General features: G+C 36.9%; 1 protein-coding gene across 6 annotated transcripts in view; it reads left to right on the top strand.

Moving 5' to 3' along the window:
• MAPK6 (mitogen-activated protein kinase 6) overlaps positions 1–22323 on the top strand; it is a 50097-nt gene that overhangs the window by 17468 nt on the left and 10306 nt on the right. For 5 of the 6 annotated variants that reach the window (XM_077127908.1, XM_077127910.1, XM_077127909.1 and 2 more), the window contains 4 exons: positions 12220–13406; positions 14899–15043; positions 19610–19774; positions 22083–22284. In XM_077127908.1, the coding sequence (XP_076984023.1) occupies positions 12852–13406; positions 14899–15043; positions 19610–19774; positions 22083–22284 (1067 nt within the window). In that variant the 5' untranslated portion in view covers positions 12220–12851. Of the gene's footprint in view, positions 1–12219; positions 13407–14898; positions 15049–19609; positions 19775–22082; positions 22285–22323 lie in introns of those variants that run through there. The other variant, XM_077127912.1, reaches the window with a different exon arrangement.

The raw sequence follows: 22323 nt of genomic DNA on the forward strand, positions 1-22323 counted from the left end.
TACAAAACCCAGTGAAATAAAAGATGTACTCTTTGCTTTTGTAGATCACAGACTTTTAAAATTGGAAAGGTCTTTAGAGACTCTGACAACCTCTGGTTTGAGAAGTTTTGCGATTCCTATAGGGATACCCTGCATTAAATAGCAACTGAGGATGTACAAGAAAATTAACATGACATTTTAAAAAATAATGGCTTTTTAAATGATCAAAGGCAAATGAAAGTCCCTAAAGTTAAAATGTATTTAGACAGAAGTTCAGATCATTTATGAATAAAAGTTGGAAGTAGAGGAGTTTTTTGTCTTTTTTTTTTAAGTTGGATACTTTGTTAGAAGTTATGTAATCATCTTTGAATGATTTTGAAAGATTGTCTTGGTAGCTAAGTGTAGTTACTGATTTCGGGCCTAGGTGTTTGAAGGTCCTTCTTCCCTCCAGGGGAAAAACGGACATGGGTCATCTGGCCTGTTCAAATTCACTGATACTAGTTTGTACTGTGGGCCTCCTTGAGGTCCATATCCTGAAAGGACCACCCTCCATTAGGAGCAAGCTTTGCATATGACCAGGCAGCTAAGCTGTAGCCCTTGGCCTTCTCTGCTCTAGACATTTAGTAGAACAGATGAGAACCCCAGACACGATCTTAGAAACAGGGGAATTTGCCATAACAGTATCTCTATATGCCAGGGTTAGGAGACAGTCTTAGGAGAATGTAAATAAAATCAACCTTTCCTTTCTCCAAAAGCAACTGAATTCTTGGCTGAGGAATGTAAAGCTGGCTGAATTCTGTTTAACTCCAGTTACTCATTTGACTCTAGAGAAGAGCAAAATAGGCAAGAGAAATTGAGGAGGGGTGAGGGAAACTAGTATCAGTGAATTTGAACAGGCCAAATGACCCATGTCCACATTTAAACTGATAAGCAGCAGAGTGGAGGGTGGAAGAGAAAACCAGAAAAGTTGCTTAAGACCTTCACTTCAACCTGGCTTTGCACATCCAGAGAGATGTTTTGACACAGGCCGAGTTGTTCCTGGATAAGAAGGAAAAGAAAATCCATTTTCTGTAGAATGGAGAGATAGAGCTGAATGAAGTCCTTTTTTTTTTTTTTTTCTTTTTCCACAAATAAGACTTTATGTCCCCTGTAAAAGTCTGAATTATATGGTGGCTCATATCCATCAGCTTGTTCAACTTTAACACCCATTTCATTTCCAGTAGCTTTTCCACAGCTACTTCCTTTACTGTGAGGCTCCATGATTTTCCAAATTCATTTGTAGACTTCTTCAGCATTTTTACTTTTCTAAGGAACACGTGGAGAGGATAGATAGATTGGCATAACCTTTTCTATGTCTTTACTGGTGCTATCTGAAATCAATTTACTGACCACTTTTCAGTCATTTGTCTGCACCACTTGGGTCATAATTTCCATCATCAGCTTCTGGGATGTGGTTGACCTGTTACTGCTGAGCATATGAGGTCTTCCAAGTCACATTGTTGCATTTTTTAGTAAAACCAACACAGAACAGATGAAGCAAATGTTCATTGGTAGTTTTGACATCAATATGAGTTTCGGTCATGGTCTGCCATTTTTTTTTTTTTACCATGGAGCATAGTTTGTTGTGGGTAAGATCCATGCCATGGGAGTTGGTTAGGAAGTTTTGCCCTGAACATCCTTAGTATTTAACTTGAATTTTCTGGAGATCATCAAGATTCACTTCAAAAACATGGCTCTTAATGCTATCAGAGACAATTTTGGTTCCTTGAGTCCTTGTAATTAGTGTTTTTCCAATATTTCTTATATTAAACATTGTTATGGATTGTATATGTAGAATGGAATGATATCTTAATGTTTTGTTTGTTAATTTTTAATTGATAAAAAAAGTTAAAAAATTTAAAAAAACATTATGTTAAACATCTAGAAATAATATTTTTTAGAAATGGATCAACCACTTTCTTTTTAGTTTCCTTTTTGCCACCTTTTGTAGTGTGCTTGTTCTTACCACTTGGCCGTGGTGCTGCTCACAGTCCTTTATTTCTTTTTCTTGGATTTTATAACTTTACTTCATACACTTAGGCTTGACTCAGAGTACCTGCATTTCTCTTGGCATGGGGGCAGACCAGGTGACAGGAAGCAGGAGATAATTTAAAGAAGAGTGCTGGAGGAAACATTTGTGGTTAGTACTGTTTCAAGGAAGTGCTTTATAAACTTAGGAAGGTGGTACCTGACCTGCATGAGGAGCTTTTCCGTGTTATTGGGGGTGGGGGTGGTAAAAGTGGGGGGGTACACTGAAAGAAATCCAAAGGTAAAAGCATAAAGCGAACTACATTGTTGTAAATCATTCTCTGTCTTTCATTTTATTCACCAAATTGTTGTTTAAAACAAAATGACATTGACCCAGCTAATTCAGATTTAATTAGTAATCCCTATCCAGGTAACAGAATCAGCACTTTGGTTGATGGGAATAGGTAACATTTATTTGGGAACAGAGAAATTGTAAAGATCTTTCATTCTTGTTGCTATCTCTAATAATCTGGCTGTAATTCCTATCATAGTATTATTTTACCAGATATTAGTAGTGCATTTTTGGCAAAACATTACATGTGCTTGACTATGATAGCTATATTGTGAAATAGAAACTTAGAGATTTTGCCATTCTTATTTCATGTTAAATCTATAGAATTCAGTTTTTAAGAAAGTAAATTTGTCAAAAACTTAAAATTTGGCTGAGCTTTAAGGGATTTCTACATTAAGGCAAGAAAGGGGGTATGAACAAATATGGAGACAACAAAATGTAAAAACATCTCTTCATATGCTTTTGAGCCATCTGTATTTGCTCTTCAGAAAAATGCCTATTCGTATCTTTTTGGCCCATTTTATAATTAGATTGTTGTTTTGTTGTCGAGTTATATGATTTCTTTGTATATACAGGAAATCAAACCTTTGACCGATATGTGATTTCCAAATATTTTCTTCCATTGAGTTGGCTGCCTGTTCACCTTTTTGGCAAATTCTTTTGATGTGCAGAAACATTTGATTTGAGGAGTTCCCATTTATCTTTTTTTTCTTTTGTTTGTGCTTTGGGTGGAAAGTTTAGGAAGCTACCTCCTATTACTATGTCTTGAAGTTATTTCCCTACATTTTCTTCTAGAAGCTTTATGGTACTAGTTCTTATATTTAGGGGGTTGGTCCACTTTGAGTTAATTTTTTGTGTAGGATGTAAGATAGGCGTCGTCTTTCATTCTCTTGGCAATTGATATCCAGTTCTTCCATGCCCAATTATTGGAAAGACTATTTTGTCCCAGTTCAGAGGATTTGGGAGCCTTATCAAAAATCAGTTGATCATAGATTTGGTGCTGTATTTCTGCACTCTCGATTTTATTCCATTGGTCAGTGTTGCTATCTTTGTGCCAGTATCATGCTATTTTGACCACTGTGGCTTTATAATAGGTTTTAAAGTCAGTGTTAATCCTCCCCCTTCGTTCTTTTCTAGGATGCTTTTAGCTATTCAGGGTCTCTTTCCCTTCCAGATGGATTTGGTAGTTAGCTTTTCCAAATCTTCAAAATAGGTTGTTGGAATTTTGATTGGAACTGTGTTGAATCTGTAGATCAATTTGGGGAGAATTGACATCTTAACTACATTTAGCCTTCCTGTCCATGAGCAGGGAATGTCTTTCCAGCTGTTTAGATTTTCTTTGATTTCTTTTAGCAATGTTATGTAGTTTTCTGTGTACAAGTCCTTTACACTCCTTGTTAAGTTCATTCCTAAGTATTTGATTCTTTCCTTTTTTTTTTTTTGTTTGATTTTTGCATGGGCAGACACCTGAAATCGTACCCAGTTTCTCTGGCATTGGCAGGTGAGGATTCTGCCTGCTGAGCCACTGTGGCCCGCCCAGCATTTGATTCTTTTAGCTGCTATTTTGAATGGAATTTTTTCCTTAACTGACTCCTCAGCTAGGTCATTGCTAGCATATAGAAATGTTACTGATTTTTGCACATTAATTTTGTATCACACGACCTTGCTGAGTTTGTTTATTAGCTCAGGTAACTTTGCTGTAGGTTTCTCAGGATCTTCCAAGTATTGTGTCATATTGTCTGCTTCCTTTCCAGTTTGGATGCCTTTTATTTCTTTGTCCAGCCTGATTGCTCTAGCTGGAACTTCTAGCACAATGTTGAATAATAGTGGGCATCCTTGTCTTGTACTTGATCTTAGGGGGAAGGCTTTCAGTCTCTCTCCATTGAATATGATGCTGACTATTGGTTTTTCATATATTCCCTTTATCATATTGAGGTAGTTACCTTTGATTCCTATCTTTTGGAGTGTTTTTATCAGAAAAGGAGACTGAATTTTGTTGAATGATTTTTCAGCCTCAGTGAAGATGCTCATGTGATTTTTCCCTTTTGATTTGTTAATGTGCTGTAATACATTAATTTATGTTCTTGTGTTGAACCATCTTTGCATTCTTGGTATAAACCCCACTTGGCCATGGTGTATAATTCTTTTAATATGTTCTTGGATTTGATTTGCTAATATTTTATGGAGAATTTTTACATCTATGTTCATTAGGGAGATTGGCCTGTAGTTTTCCTTTCTTATAGCATCTTTACCTGGTTTTGGTATTAAAATGGTATTAGCTTCAGAAAATGAGTTAGATGGAGTTCCTTTTTCCTCAGTTTTTTGGGAAAGTTTTAGCAGGATTGGTGTTAGTTTTTTTTGGAATGTTTGATAAAATTCTGCTGTGAAGCCATCTGGCCCAGGGCTTTTCTTTGTAGGAAGATTTTTGATGACTGATTGAATCTCTTTACTTGTGATTGGTTTGTTGAGATCTTCTGTTTCTTCTAAAAAAGTGTATCTTGTTTGTGTATCTCCAGGAATTTTTCCATTTTATCTAAGTTGTCTAGTTTGTTGAAGTAGAATTATTCATAGTATTCTCTTATGATTTCTTTTATTTCTTATGTCCTCTTATGATTGCTTTTATTTCTTCGGGGTCTGTGGTAATGCACCTCTTCTCATTTCTGATTTTGTTTATTTGCATCCTCTGTTTTTCTTTGTCCAATAATTTTATTGATTTTCTCAAAGAACCAACTTTTGGTTTATTGATTCTTTTGTTCTTTTGTTCTCCCACTCATTTATCTCTGCTTTTATCTTTGTTATTTCTCTTCTCCTATTTGCTTTGGGGTTAGTTTGCTGTACTTTCTCAAGTTCCTCCAGGTTTGCTGTTAAGTCCTCGATTTTTGCTCTTTCAAGTTTTTTAATATAGGTATTTAGGGCAATAAATTTCCCTCTCAGAAGTGTTTCCTGCATCCTTAAGTTCTGGAAAGTTGTATTCCCATTTTCATTCATCTCCAGATAGCTACTGATTTCTCTAGCAATTTCTTCTTTGACCCACTGGGTGTTTAAGAGTGTGTTGTTTAATTTCCATATATTTGTGAATGTTCTCATTCTTTGGTGGTTATTGAGATGCAGGTTCATCCCATTGTGATCAGAGAAAGTGCTTTGAATAATTTCAGTGTTTTAAAATTTATAAAGACCTGTTTTGTGCCAAAGTATATGATCTATCCTGGAAAATGTTCCATGAGCACTAGAGAAGAACGTATAACCTTGTGCTTTGGGGTGTAATGACCTATATATGTCTGTTAGGTCTAATTCATTTATCAAGTTATTTAACTTCTCTGTTTCCTTAATGATCTTCTGTTTGGTTGTTTTATCAATAGAAAAGAGTGGTGTATTGAAGTCTTCTGCTATTATTGTTGAAGCATCTATTGCTCCCTTCAGTGTGGTCAATGTCTGTCTCATGTACTTTGGAGCTCCTTGATTGGGGGCATAAACATTTATGATTGTTATATCTTCTTGGTGAATTGACCCTTTAATTGGTATATAGTGTCCTTTGTCTCTTATGATGTCTTTACATTTAAAGTCTGTTTTGTCCAATACTAGTTAGTATAGCTTCTCCTGCTTTCTTTTGGTTACAACTTGCATGGAAAACCTTTTTCCATCCTTTCACTTTCGTTCTGTTTGTATCCTGTGTCTAAGATGACTCTCTTGTAGGCAACATATAGCTGGATTATGTTTCTTAATTCATTCTGCCAATCTGTAACTTTTAATTGGTAGGTTTAGTCCATTAAAACTCAGTTATTACTGAAAATGCGTTTATTGATTCCACTATCCTATCTTTTATATTTTGTCAGCTATACATATTCTTTTCCCTTTTTCTCTTTGTATTCTTTAAATTCCCCTTAATGGTACTCTTCAATTCTATGCCCTCCTCCAGACCTCCCTCTCCTGTTTTTTTTTGTTTTTTTTTTTTTTAACCCAACAGAACTCCTTTCAGTATTTCTTGTAGGGCTGGTCTCTTGTTGACAAATTCTTTCAGGACTTCTCTGTGAAAACTTTAATCTCTCCCTCAATTTTGAAGGACAATTTGGCTGGGTAACAGAATTCTTGGCAGGAAGTCTTTCTCTTTCAGGATCTTGAATGTATCATACCACTGCCATCTCTCCTCCAGGGTGCTAGTTGAGTTGTCTGAACTCAGTCTTATTTGATTTCCCTTGTATGCAGTAGATTGTTTTTCTCTTGCCACTTTGGGGATTTTCTGCTTTTCTTCCATATTTGACAGACTGATTAGTATGTGCTTTGGGGAAGGCCTGTTTGGTTTAATTTTTGTTTGGAGTTCTTTGGGCTTCTTTGACTTGTTTATTTATGTCCTTTATAAGGGTTGGGAAGTTTTTACCCCATTATATCCTCACCTACTCTTCCTGGCCCTTTACACCTCTCTTCTCCTTCTGGGACACCAGTGATTCTTGTATTTGTGCCCTGTTTTAGTATGCTAGCTGCCAGAATGCAACACACCAGAGACAGACTGGCTTTTAATAAAAGGGGATTTATTTCATTAGTTTTTCAGAGGAAAGGCAGCTAACTTTCATCTGAGGTTCTTTCTTACGTGGGAAGACTCAGGGTAATCTCTGCTGGCCTTCGCTCCAGGCCTCTGGGTTCCAACAACTTTCCCTGGGGGTGATTCCTTTCTGCAACTGCAAAGGCCTGGGCTGAGCTGCGAGTGCTGAGATGAGGTATGCTGAGCTGCTTGGGCTGTGCTACGTTGCACTCTCTCATTTAAGCACCAACCAGTTAAGTCAAACGTCATTCATTGCAGCAGGCACGCCTCTAGCTGACTGCAGATGTAATCAGCAACAGATGAGGTTCACATATCATTGGCTCATGTCCACAGCAGCAGAACTAGGTACCTTCACCTGGCCAAGTTGACAACTAAATCTAACTACCACATGCCCTTTGTTTTGTCTATCATTTCCCTGAGTTCCTATTCGATTTTTTCCATATTTTTTTCCCATTTGCTGTTTTGAGTCCTTGGAGTCAATTATCCTGTCCTCTGTATCACTTATTCTTTCTTCTATCTCTTCATAGCTGGTATTTTGTGCTTCTAGTATGTTTTTTATTTGGTCAACAGAATCTTTAACCTCTGTGATTTCTGCTATTTTTCTATTTATTCTTTCATATTCCTCTTTGTGCTCTTCTACTGTCATCTTGATCTCCTTTATGTCATTTGCTATCCCACTTATTTTATTAAGTAGAGTTGTATGAACATCTTTGGTTAGTTGTTCCAATGTCTGTGTCTCCTCTGGTGTTTTAATTTGGTCATTGGGCAGGGCTGTATTTGTCTGCATTGTGATATGCTTAGTGATCTTCTTCTGTCTTTGTGGCATGTAAATATCTTGATTGATTTACTTTGGGAGTTGATTTCTTTTGGTAGTCTGAGGCCTTGTGTTTGTGGGATGGTTGGTACAGCAGGGAGCAGGGCACAGGGTGGGGCACTCAGTGCAGAGATTTGTTTCAGGGCAGGTGTGGGCACAGGTTGGGGATGTTATGCTGGTGCTTGTGAACATGGGCTCCCAGCAGCCAGGGAGAATGTAGCTGTGCAGGTGTACCAGTCTGGAGGGCGTAACCCCTGGTGTGCGCTGGTCTAAGGCGCAGGGCCCCATGTATGCATTCCTAAAGCTGTGGCAGTAGGTTGGTGTTAAGCCTTCATAGATTTGGGGTAGATATGACACAGCTGCACAGGTCGGCACTTTCTCAGAGCTGGGAAGTGTGGCTGAGGGCCAAGCGCATACACGGTTCTAGGATTGCTGTAAAGTGTGGTTCCTAGAGTTGAATGACATGATTAAGGGCCCAAGCACATGCGTGGGCCTGGGATTGCCATAAACAGATGCGCAGAGCTAGGTGGGGTGGTGTGAGGCTGGTGCAATACCAGGTGCGGAGGGGTTGGGCAGGAGTAGCCTAGGTATGGAGGTTAGTGCCCGCAGCCTTTATGCACTGGCAAGCCTGCAGGAAATAGGGAGGGGAAGATATTGTTCATGATGGGTGCAGGAGAGGTGGGTTGGGCTGTGATTGGGGTGGGGGTGTGGAGCAGGTATGTGTACTGGGGGCTGGTGGGGTGGGGGCACCTGGAATGTGGGGAATGGGAGTGGGTGATGGGGTTCGGGTGCATGTGGTGTGGGGTGAGTCACTGGTCATTGGGCTACACTGGTGAGGGTAGCTTGCTCAAGGAACGCGGTCTGGCTTACTTCCTAGTCCCTCGCTTCTGTCCATGCACTCCCACGGGCTCTGCACCACCATGCCAGGCTCTAGCTTTCTGCCTCTTCATTCCTTGGCCTCTGCAACCAGGGCTACCACTTCTCCCTGGTCAGCTGCACTCCTGAATCATCACCCTCCTGTCCCTTCTCTAACATTTCCATGGAGCAGGGCTAATTTCAGACTACTCCATTCGACTATCTTCCTGGAAGTCCTAGCAGTCCTCTGAAGCTACTCCTGAAGGTGAATGAAAATCTTCACATCATCAGGTTCAGAATGGGCTGCTTTGTTTCATAATTGATGTAGTTTCTTGTTGCCTTTAAATAGATGTAGTGTATAAAGGTGTATTAGTTAGGGTTCTCTAGAGAAACGGAATCAACAGGGAACGCTCGCAAATATAAAATTTATAAAAGTGTCTCACGTGACTGAGGGAATGCAGAGTTCAAAATCCACAGGACAGGCTGTGAAGCCGACGATTCCGATGGAGGGTCTGGATGAATTCCACCGAGAGGCTTGCCGGCTGAAGCAGGAAGAGAGCCTGTCTCCTCTGAATCCTCTTTAAAAGGCCTCCAATGAGGAGATTGAGCATCACTCATTGCAGAAGACACTCCCGTTGGCTGATTACAGATGGAATCAGCTGTGGATGCTGCTGATGTGATCATGATTTAATTCTGTGAAATGTCCTCATAGCAAAAGACAGGCCAGCAGTTGCTCAACCAAACAGGTACCACCACTTGGCCAAGTTGACACATGAAGCTGACCATGACAAAAGGAATACTACAGCCATCCTTCTTCCAGTCCCTTCACACCAAGTCAGAAAATAGTACTGTATATGCACAATACCAGCTTTTAGATCAAAAAGCCACAAGAGGAAGCCTTTCCATGTAAGGGTTATGCTGTATTTGTCTTCTTTGCATATAAATTTCAATGAACTACACTGGCTTCCTTATTTCTTAAATATGAGATACACACTCCTCCTATATTGGTTTTCTCATGCTAGTCTCCCTGTCTGGAACAATTATACCCCATATAGCATCCCTCAGATGCACACACTCCCCTACTTTCTCTTTTAGCGCTTTGCTCTAGTACTGCCTTGTCAAAGAGACATTCCCTAACCATTCTTGGTGTCCCCTTTTCTGTGCTATTTTTTTCCACACCACTTGTCATCTGTATTTTGCAGATTTGCTTGCTTGTGTTCTCCCACTGTAAATCAGCTCCGCGATTGGAGAGGGATTTTTGTCTGTTTTCCCACAGAGAATTTACCTGATACATTATAAATGCTCATTAAATATTTGTTGAATGGATGAATGATTGCATTGATGTTTTATATGAGTAAGAACTAGTTGACTATTTTAAACCATGAATATTTATTGAATAGTTTGTAATAGAGTATTAGAGTTTGGGATATAGTAGTATCATCTAGTGTAATAGTCATCATTCAAAGATATTAGTATTCCAGACTTTATTCTTTATTGTGTCTAATAACATTTTCTCTGAACAGTTAGTTTTTGTATTTATTTTCTCTCATTGGAATTGTTCTGGACATCACAGTTTGTAATTATGTGTATATTTTATAAATGTATTTATCTCCTATTTTGGACTATATGTTTACTGAGGGCTGGAATCATATATCTGTTTTGCTCATGTTTGTTTTGTTCCTCCCTAACATGTAGTGGTTGCTCAATTTTTATTCACATGTTTCATTAATTAATATATTGATGGTTTTAGATTTCTCCTTTTGCTTAAAATAGTGTCCTGATCTTCCCTGTCAGGAATTCTGGCTACCTTATTTTCCATAATGTCTCATATCTGGCACTCTGGATACAGATAACTGTGGATTCAAGGATTAGGCCATTAAGAAATTGAAAGAACCAAGAAGTTGAATGTATTTTTCCCGACTGGCGAGGGATTGTGTTGGACCCAGGACCCTCAGAAGGGGATTCTGGATGCTGCTCTCTACTCCGCATTTCCCACTCTCCTTTGCCATATTGAGATCTCCAAACTACTAGAGAATATACCTTTCAGAGATTTCCACTGAATCTCAGTTGATACTTGACAGTCTTTAAAGAACTCAATGGCTTTACACCTTCTTCCTTACCTTGAAGTATGTGAGGAAGGAATCTCAGGCCTTATGACATACTCTCCTGAATCATAACCTGTATTAAGATTTTCAAGTGACAAGTGTGATTATCTGATTTATAAGAATATGTATTTTGCAAAAGTTGCTATCCACTTTCATTTTTAAGGATCAGATTAAAATATACTGGAGTTGAGACTTTTTTTTTCAGCTCCTGTACAGCACATTAAAAAAAATCACTTCACATGTACAGAGATCAATGTAATGAACCTTCACATATGTACCACCCAGGTCTATAAGATTATAATTACCATACTTGAGTTTGTTTTTGTTTTTGCTTTTTTTAAAGAAATGACACAGTAAATGATATAGGTGAAGCCTGCCAGGTCACCCTTACCCTTATCCTAATCTCTTCCCTCATTCCTCAGAGTAATTGTTACTTTGAATGTGTTATTTATCAATACCGTGTATGTTTTTTTGTTTATATTTTTTGTTTTTTTGCTACGTATGTATATACGCACAAGATAACATTATTTAACATTTTATGAACCAGATACAACTGATTTCAACATGACATTTCTAGAAATATCTACAATTTGCTTTTTAATTTAATGTTATCTTTTGAGATTTCAACTGTATTCATTTCTACTATTGTATAGTATTCCACATCATGAATAGAACTCATTTGTCTATTCTCCTGTTGTTGAAGTTTAGGATTTTCCTAAATTTGTTTGCCGTTATAACAACAAAAAGAACATTTTTTGGTTGTCCATTTCCAAGCATTTCCTTAGGAAGTGTATTTTAGGAAAAATTACCAGTTGCACAGGGTATGCTGTCTGCCTATCAATCTAATCTATACAGTGTATCCAATCTATCTAATATATCTATCCATCTGTGCATACCAGATTGCTCTTTTTAAGTTCTTTCATTCATTTAAAGTGCCTCTAATATTGAATGAAATTTCCTGTTTTCCCCACATTCCTCAAATTGATGTTAAGAGACTAAAAGATGTTTTATCAACTTGAAATGTTATCTTCTTGAGGCAGTTTGATTTTTCTAATTATCAGTGAAGTTAAACACCTTTTCATGGGTTCTTTAGGTGTTCAAGTATACTCTTTTGTAAAACAGGAGCATGTCCTACAGATTTATGTTCATTAGATATTGATAGACATGTTTAGTAAGAAACAATAAATAAACATGTTCCTTAACAAATTAGCTCACCCATTGAAGACTTTTTATATGCTCTTTTAGAGAAATGTTACTGATATTTTACCCCACAAAAAATTCTAAAAAGTTCTGTAAAAATATTATGAGCTCCCCCTTACTTGTTGGCTTTTAAGAAATGATACAACCTAATGAACCTAAGTACCTATAATGAATCCACTGTGGTGGGATTTGGAGCCTGGAAAAACGTGCAAATTGCTTTCACCATGAATAGCTATTTTTAAGGGTTTTTTTCCCCACCTAATCATTATAAATAAGTTTAAGATACCAGGAATAGTTTATAGATTTTCGAAGTTGAAGAAAAGAACATTTCATGCTGTGGTGACACTTTTCCTTCTTTTCTCATCCTCAGGTTGTATCAGAATAAGATGGACGGTAGCTTTGATTGTGATTGTGGTGAGCTGGAGCCACCTGATCACTAACAAAAGACATCTGTTAACCAACAGCCACCAGAGCTTCCTGTTGAAATATATAGCAACAAAGGAAGAAAAGAAGCAAAACGGAAATAGTGCTTACTAGCACCTTAGAACGATGCTGCTCAGGACCAGTCCAACACTGAATGTATCTGCACTGTGAGGAGAATGTTCAGAGAAGCCTGTTGTGTGCATATTTATTCACATTTTTGTTAAATGTTAAATCGTTTAGCACAAGTAAATCTGAGTGCATAGTATGTCATTTCATTCCGTTTGAGTTTCTTGAGTGTTTTCTTTAAATGTCTGCAGAGTTGCTGCCCCTCTCTTGAACTATGAATACTGCAATCTTTTTAATTCTCAGTATGAGTAGAGCATTTTGAGTTTTAAATCTAAGGGGAATGCAACGGCCTGGTTGGCATATGCAATGAACATCAAGAAACCATCTTGCTGTGGAAGCAAAATTATTTTTCTTCTCCCTTTTTGAAAGATCTTTTCTTTTGATGCCAGTTTTCTTCCTTGTTTACACAAGTTCAGCAATTCAAAAGGAAGAGGCAATAGTAAGGGTTTCAAAATGGCAGAGAAATTTGAAAGTCTCATGAACATTCATGGTTTTGATCTGGGCTCTAGGTATATGGACTTAAAACCATTGGGTTGTGGAGGCAATGGCTTGGTTTTTTCTGCTGTAGACAATGACTGTGACAAAAGAGTAGCCATCAAGAAAATTGTCCTTACTGATCCCCAGAGTGTCAAACATGCTCTACGTGAAATCAAAATTATTAGAAGACTTGACCATGATAACATTGTGAAAGTGTTTGAAATTCTTGGTCCCAGTGGAAGCCAGTTAACAGACGATGTGGGCTCTCTTACTGAACTGAACAGTGTTTACATTGTTCAGGAGTACATGGAGACAGACTTGGCTAATGTGCTGGAGCAAGGCCCTTTGCTGGAGGAGCATGCCAGACTTTTCATGTATCAGCTGCTACGTGGGCTCAAGTATATTCACTCTGCAAACGTACTGCACAGAGATCTCAAACCAGCTAATCTTTTCATTAATACCGAAGACTTGGTGCTGAAGATAGGTGACTTTGGTCTTGCACGGATCATGGATCCCCATTATTCCCATAAGGTAAATGTGAAGCCAACTGAGACAGGGCTTTAAAATGATGTATGTCCTCAGGAATAAGTAATTGTATTTCCTTTGTATGCAAGCTGTGCCAGAATTTTTAGTTGTACTAAACTTTACTTAGTGCCATTTTTAAATATGGATCTGTTTTCTTTCACAATCTCCTTGTGTTTAATGTGAAGGTGGAGTGAGATCCTAATTAAATACAAATTCCTAAAGTATATGAGTACTTATTATAATGGGTTACTGAAAAACACTGAAATTCTCCTCTTGTTATTTGAAAGTGGGATATATATATTTATCTGGGGCAGAACTGTGATCCTGCCTGAAGGTAAGGGGGGATGTTATTTAAACTACTGGTTTTCTGTCCTTTTAAGTCTATACTGTTTAGTTATGCATTGTTTAAGCAAACCTAATTTAATTTGAAATCTAAATTGGCATAAAAATAAAATAGACAGTAAGGATAGCCAAAAGATTGATAGCAACTTTCCCTTATGTAGCAAATTTCATTTGAACAAGAATTTAGTAGTATTTTCAGAGCACAATCCTCGTCTTTTACTTTTAAAACGACATTTTATTTGGGATCTGGGTGTTTATAACAGTGCATTGGCTTTGGTTATAGAGAATTCCCCAGAAGTCCTCCTTGCTTGGCTTCCCACAGCATGGATCTGAAACAAGCAAAAACCAGATCTTTTCATGCATATCATCTCACCTTGAGTATACCTTCACTTAATTTTTGAAAAAAAACTTTAACATAGAAATGAATTCTAAAATGAATTTGAAGATGAAAACCACATCTCTTTTATGGATAGCAGTGAATATAGCAGATAGAACACTGAATTAAGAGTTATGCTTATTTAAAATTGAGGTCCATTTCTCCATCTAACTAGCTACATGATCTTAAGCAAATTCTTTAATCTATCTGTTATCACATCTGTAAACGGATTATTATCTACTGTCACAATTTTTCAGGACTGCTTTGAGGATGAAATAAGGCAATATATATATAAGTATTTTTATCAGCTGCGGATTGATCAGGAATAGAATATGAAATAGAGCCAGGTGCCTTGGGTTGTCAGTAAGGAGATTGGCATTGGTTTGAAAGTACACCTCTGATGTTCTTTCCCACCCTTCTGTCATTGACTTGAAGTATACCTGTACCTTAATTATCTTAAGACTTGGAGTGAAAAATAGCTCCTTTTCTGAAACATTTATTGAATGCATGGCCTGAAGTTAGCACTGAAATCTTAAATGTTCTTTTGTCAGCAGATTTCATGTGATCATCACCTTGTAAATGGTGTATCCCAGGAGGAGTTTAACTCCATTCAGCCTCCAAAGTGCAAGAGCCTTGAATACAGGCTTATTAATCAACAGTATTGTTTTAGGATTTTACAATTACTGAGTTTTTAGATTAAGTATTCTTTAATAAATTAAGTTTTATGTTCTGTTCTTTAGCTAAAGTAAAACAAATACAATATTTTTGTTTCTGTTTTAGGGTCATCTTTCTGAAGGATTGGTTACTAAATGGTACAGATCTCCACGTCTTTTACTTTCTCCTAATAATTATACTAAAGCCATTGACATGTGGGCTGCGGGCTGCATCTTTGCTGAAATGCTGACTGGTAAAACCCTCTTTGCAGGTTAGAAATTTAAAAATATACTATGTGGAAAAACCAAAAATTTCCCCCAAAGAAATAATTTTGCATGTATCTATGAAGCAAGATCTTTATAAGAATAAAGACAATTTATCATTTTTTGCAATATTAAAATAGAAAGATAAAATGGTGTTTTTATTACCTTAAAAATTGATAAAACTTATTCACAAATTCACTGAATTGATCATTTACTAAATTTAGTCAACTCAAGTGTTTTCTTTTATATACCATCTCATTTCTCAAGCATAACTGCCTATTTTTGTGGATCCTTAATACTGTCTGGTATTCTGTGTTAAGTGATACCTGGGTTGCATAGTTTTCTCAGTGTTAGTCACTTCCTTGTAGTTTTTTTTTAGCTGTTATTAAAAATATAATAATTTCTTCTTGGTCCTCCATCATCCCTGTTACTTGAACCACCACATCTTGTTGTCTGAATGCTGTGACCTTTTAGAAACAATCAATGTTGTGAAGGAATCTAAAGAGTATGTGTATGTGTGAGAGAGAGAGCATGCGTACTTAGTTAAGATGGGACTATAGGAATAGTCCTTGAAAACATCAAGTATCATTAAACAAAGTATGAGTGTCTAAAATTAGTACAGACTTTAAGAGCTGTAAATTTAGGAGACATCAGTGATAGCTAGATTAGAAAGCATAGTGGAGTCAAAAGAGGGTTTAACTACATCAGAATAGTGAAGAATTTTGATAAGAGGAAAGAGAGAAAAGTAGTATTCATTTAAGAGTACCCATATAAATAAAGGCAAGAGCCTAGTGCATACATTAATCAGTGAGATAAGTTTGATGAAAGCAGGGTGTCAAATAATAGTAAAGATATTTATGGCTAGTTAAGATGAGGCCAGAATAGTGTCCACATGAAAAACTAGGAAATAGGTACTGAAGATTTTTTTTATTTAGGGAACTGATGTGAGGGTGCTTTAGGTCCTTTCCACGTTTTTGACATTACTTTCTTTTCTCTCTAACCAGTCTTCAGAGTGGTTCAAAGAGCAGAAGGAAGAGAATGAGGCAAGTCTGTTTAGAAAAGAAATATTAAAAGATGAGGGAACAAAGGAGAGCATTACTGAAGAACAACGTGCAGAAATGCCCCTGAACATTTTTTAATGCTCATACTTGTAACAGTGCTCCGCTTATGTAACATAAACCAGTGTTTTAAATTTTTTCTATTTATCTTTGTATTTCTAAGATGTTTGATAGTGTTTGGATTTCAGTTTAGAAAATATGAGAAAATACCAGTGACTGGTGAAAACTAAATGGTTAAGTGGATTGTATGTTTTCCTAGGTACAGTACACTGATAGGAGGTTACATTCCTATTCAAGTCCCTTCTGGCATAAATATAATTACTGTATTATTGGTTGCTGTATAAGAAGTTACCCTAAAACTTGAGTAGCTTAAACAACAAACATTTATTATCTCACAGTTTCTGTTGGTCAGGAATTTAGGGGTGCTTTAATTAGATGATGATTGCTCAGATTCTCTCATGCAAGATGTTGGCAGGTCCTCTTCTAAGATAGCATATTCACATGACTATTAGCAGGAGGCCTCAGTTCTACACATAGGGCTGCTTTATTGTCTTCATAGTATGGCAGGTGGCTTCCTCCAGAGTAATCCAAGAGAGAACAAGAAAAGCAAAAACCTTTTTTTAAAAAAAGTTTTATTAGGATATAATTCACAAACCATACAGTTCATCCACTTAACATGGATTATTCAGCCATCACCACAATCTAATTTTAGAACAATTCATCCCCCCGCCAAGAAACTCTGAAACCATTAGTATCAGTTCCCATTTCCCATTAATCCAGTGCCTGAAAAGTATTCTTCTGCTTTCTGTCTCTGTGGATTTGCCTATTCTGGATAGTTCCTATAAATGGAGTGATACAATATGTGACCTTTTGTGAACTGGCTTCTTTCACATAGTCCAGTGTTTTAGGGGTTCATCTGTGTTGTGATATGTCAATCAGTACTGCATTCCTTTTTATTGCTTGATAATAGTCCATTACATACATCAACCCCATTTTGCTTATCCATTCATCAGTTGATGGACATGTGGGTGTTCCTGCCTTTTGGCTACTATGAATTGTGCTGCTTATTTGTGTACAAGATTTTGTGTGAACACGTTTTCATTTCTCTTGGGTATATAATAGGAGTGGAATTGCTGCGTCATATGGTAACTCTAGGTTTAACTTTTTGAAGAATTGCCAAACGGTTTTCCAGAATTGCTGCACCATTTTACATTACCAACATACCAGTAAAACATCTAATAGCAAGAATTCAATAAAAGTATTGTGAAGGGAGATCTAAGTGTTTACTAGATATAAGCCTTAAATGAACAGTAATAAAAAGCAGGAACTAAGCATTCATTGCACATATGGGTAACTTAAAAAAGTGCCCTAGTCAGATTTTTCATTGCATGTCTGTTGTGCATCTAGCATGTTAATTCTGTTGGTGAATCTGTCCGAGGGCAGTCCTTCCCTTGTGCAGTAGTAGATGCTTTCCTCTTTCTCCTCTCTCAGGCCTTTGCTCCAGTACTTTTTCCCCTCCCTTTCATCTTCATTTTATTCCTTCTACTGGATCATTTTTATTGATATTCAAACATGGTATGTTTCCAGTTTTAGAAATTACAAAATCTCTCTCCTGCCCCATATCCCCCTCAACTATCACATTTTTTCCGTTCCCTTTTAAAGTAAAACTCTTCAAAAGATGTGTGTGTTCTTGCTGTCTTTAATTCCTCTACTTCCATTCTCTCTTGAACCTTCTCTAGACAAACTTTTGCTCCCTACCATACCAACAAACCTACTCACCATTGACCGTCATAATGTTAAATTCCTGATCCTCAGCCTTCATTTTGAACTATCACCAGTATTTGTTGCAGCTGATCTTTCCATCCTTCCTGAAACATTTTCTCACCTGTCTTCCAACACATCACTCTCTTGATCTTTGTTTTCCTTACTCACTGGCTCTCCTGTCTTCTTGCTTAATTCTTCCTGTTCTCCTTGTTCTCTAGATGTTGGAATATCCCGGGTTCAGTCCTTGAACTCTTCTCTTCTGGCTACACCTAATCCCTGGGTGATATCATTCTCTTCCTCTTTTAAGCCCATTTATATCTGAAGAATCTGCAATTTTTATCTTCAGCCCATAGGTATCTCAAAATTAATCTATCTAAAATTGAGTTCCTGGTGTTACTCCCTCACACTTTTTTCTTCTCTTCCCCATTTTTTAGTTGCTGTGGCCAACTTCTGTCAGTATAGGTCCTGTAGACTATTCCTTCAAAATAATATCCAGACTCTTGTTATCTGCTTGTTATCTCTACCATTATCACTGGTAACTAATCCAACCGTCATGTCTCTCCTGGTGTAATGAGGCTCTTCTAATTCCTGTGCTTCCATATTTGCTGTGTCATCTAGTTTTACCACATAGCATCCAGAGTTGTTATCTTAAAACTTAAGTCAGACCTGGTCATTTCTCTGCTCAAAACTCTCTCCTGGCTTCCCATCAGAATCAGGGTAAAGCAAACCTTTTGTTTATCTGGTACCACTGACCTCATCTTCTACTACTTACTCCTTCTCCACCCCCTCAGCCATTATACTTCACTAACACTTGTCTGTACTTGTTCTTTGGACACAGCAAGCACACTGAGGGCCTCTTCATTTATTTTTTCATCTTCCTAGAACTTTTATCCTCCATATGCACACATGGTATATTCTCTCACTTCCTTCAGGTGTCATTCTTAATTTTCACCATCTCAGTTAGAGCTCCCTGGGGCATCCTATATAAATTAACAACCCTATCCCCAACCCCAGTGTTCTCTATCCCCCTTAGCTTACTTTTATTTTTCCTCATAGCGTTTGTCAACATTTGACATACTGTGTCTGTACAGAGTTGTCACTAGCTTATAAGTTCACAAGAACAGGGACTTGGTATGTTTTATTTCATAGCTATATTTCAGGTGCCTAGAAATATATGCCTCAAGAAAAATTTGAATGTTGGATGAATATCTAGAAATTAGTAGTAAAGCAAATGGAATGCTTTTCAGCCTTTTAGCCTAATGTTATTCTTATTCTTATTATTTCCCCTTATTATTTCTTCAGTGGTAAGTCCTGAATTAAAAATGCTAATGGAGCCTAACACATATAAAAATTCTACAGTCCAGCTCTCCATTATATTGATGATAAACTCAAATCTTAGAGATGTTATTTTCCCTACAGTTATAGCCAGTTAATAAGTAGTATAGCAAAGTTAGTGTCCATGACTGTTAGATCAAATTCATTGTTCTTTTCACTGTATCCGTAATGTGAGGCCAAATTCCAGGAGTCAGTTTTTTTCTGGTAACAAATCAGCTAAATCCAAATATACCAATAAGCAGGAATTGAAATAGAAAGGCTTTTTGAGCAGATACCAAGTCAGTGAGAACTGCTGGATAAAGCCATTTCTCTGCAGTGGTCATTGCATTTAAATTCGTTTTCTATAGTTTTAGTATGCTTACTGCCAAATAAGCAAATGTTGAGAAATGTTTTATTTGGTGTTTTTTCTGCCCTCAGGTGCACATGAACTTGAACAGATGCAGCTGATTTTAGAATCTATTCCAGTTGTACATGAGGAAGATCGTCAGGAGCTTCTCAGCGTAATTCCAGTTTACATTAGAAATGACATGACTGAGCCACACAAACCTTTAACCCAGCTGCTTCCAGGAATTAGTCGAGAAGGTAGTGCGACATCAGAGTAACCATCTTGTTAATGACTATATGTTTTTTTTGTGTGTGTGTGTGTGTAAGTAGGATCTGTTTGGGAATATTTAGCTTTTTTTATCCTTAGGTATGCTGCTTTCTCATGTAAGACATACCTAAGACTTCAACTCTAATTTCTCCTTTTTTGGCTTGACAGTCTGGGATCTTTTTTCTCCTCAGAATAATTTTCCAGATTCCAGAAAGTATATCCCTTTTCCTGGTTCTCACTCCATGTACTCTTTCAATTTATACTTCTGATTACCTGCCACAATGCGCAGTAGGTGCACATAGTGACAGCATTTGCTCTTGCCAAGCTGGGATATGATAACTAAGTGTGGGTATGAACGTGATTTGGTGGTGAAAGAGAATTGGGTTGGGGGAATGCAAAAGTTCATGGCAAGGAAAAGATGGAGGGAAGAGCAAAACTCAAGCAAAAGTAATAGTGTGAGACTAATCCCTGTAAGCAAAACAGATTTATGTAAGAGTTTGTGGATTAGTGTGTTAAGAGGATGAGGTGTTCAAGGCGAGCTTGAAAGTAGCAGGAATGTTGGAGAGAGCCACAACTTCAGTGACCACTAAAGTAATTAATTTCATGTCTCAAAGTGGAGTGATATATCTGTAAAAGCTTAAGTTTTATATATTTTTAGGCTGGGTAAGAAGCCTAGGAAGACCTAACAGGCTGAGTTAATGGGAAGAATTTTGTGTGTGTGTGGCAGCCTATAGAGCCCTTAAATGACCAAGTGCAATGCTGTGAAACAAGCGCTTTTATTACATACTAAACACTATACTTCAATACATTTGTTCTTTACACCTTATGAGATACATATATATTATCTCCATTTAATACATGAAGAAATTGAAGTTGTTCAGGAAAGTTAAGTAACTTGCCCAGTTATACACAGCTAATAATTTCATTTAGCTAGTGAGTTATAAAGCTGGGATTAGGATCTGTGTATTATTAGGCTGAATATAAAATTGCTGTTATTTTAAACGACCAAAAACTACAGTTTCATATATCTGATTCAAAAATCCCTTGTGTTTTTCTTATAACTGGCCATATTATGAGATTAGGGTACATTTGAGAACATTTACTCTGTTTATTGAATAAATGTCTTTTTAACAGAATAAATCACATGAGTTAATTTTGTCAGAAATAAAACTAATTCATCTTTTTTTAATTTTTCTTTATTTTTATTAATTAACGGAAAAAAAGAAATTAACCCAACATTTAGAAATCATACCATTCTACATATGCAATCAGTAATTCTTAACATCATCACATAGATGCATGATCATCGTTTCTTAGTTCATTTGCATCGGTTTAGAAGAACTAGCAACACAACAGAAAAAGATATAGAATGTTAATATAGAGAAAAAATAATAATAATAGTAAAAAAAAAAAGGAAAAAGAAAAAAAAAGACAAACAGACAGACCAAAAAAAAAAAAACCTATAGCTCAGATGCAGCTTCATTCAGTGTTTTAACATGATTACTTTACAATTAGGTATTATTGTGCTGTCCATTTTTGAGTTTTTGTATCTAGTCCTGTTGCACAGTCTATCCCTTCAGCTCCAATTACCCATTATCTTACCCTGTTTCTAACTCCTGCTGGACTCTGTTACTAATGACATATTCCAAGTTTATTCTTGAATGTCGGTTCACATCAGTGGACCATACAGTATTTGTCCTTTAGTTTTTGGCTAGACTGACTCAGCATAATGTTCTCCAGGTCCATCCATGTTATTACATGCTTCATAAGTTTATTCTGTCTTAAAGCTGCATAATATTCCATCGTATGTATATACCACAGTTTGTTTAGTCACTCGTCTGTTGATGGACATTTTGGCTGTTTCCATCTCTTTGCAATTGTAAATAACGCTGCTATAAACATTGGTGTGCAAATGTCCGTTTGTGTCTTTGCCCTTAAGTCCTTTGAGTAGATACTTAGCAATGGTATTGCTGGGTCGTATGGCAGTTCTATATTCAGCTTTTTGAGGAACCGCCAAACTGCCTTCCACAGTGGTTGCACCATTTGACATTCCCACCAACAGTGGATAAGTGTGCCTCTTTCTCCGCATCCTAATTCATCTTTTAATTGTATAATTCATTTTTTTTTTCCTTTATGGGTTGTTGGACCTTGTAGTACAATTAAGGTGTTTTATTCCTATTGTAGTGTGAATTGGTAATGTGATCAGTTAGCTCATCATTTAAGGAAATGAGACCAAAGCTTTTGATTTTTCTAAAAAATAAGCAATTCAATAAAAAAATTTCTACCCTTTCTTTGCAGCACTGGATTTCCTGGAACAGATTTTGACATTTAGCCCCATGGATCGGCTGACAGCAGAAAAAGCACTCTCCCATCCTTACATGAGCATATATTCTTTTCCAACTGATGAGCCAATTTCAAGTCATCCTTTTCATATTGAAGATGAAGTTGATGATATTTTGCTTATGGATGAAACTCACAGTCACATTTATAACTGGGAAAGGTACATTGGTCCTAAATTTGAAAAACATATTGAATTTTC

The sequence above is a fragment of the Tamandua tetradactyla genome, chromosome 14 (assembly GCF_023851605.1).
Source record: "Tamandua tetradactyla isolate mTamTet1 chromosome 14, mTamTet1.pri, whole genome shotgun sequence".
In the NCBI taxonomy this organism is placed as follows: Eukaryota; Metazoa; Chordata; class Mammalia; order Pilosa; family Myrmecophagidae; genus Tamandua; species Tamandua tetradactyla.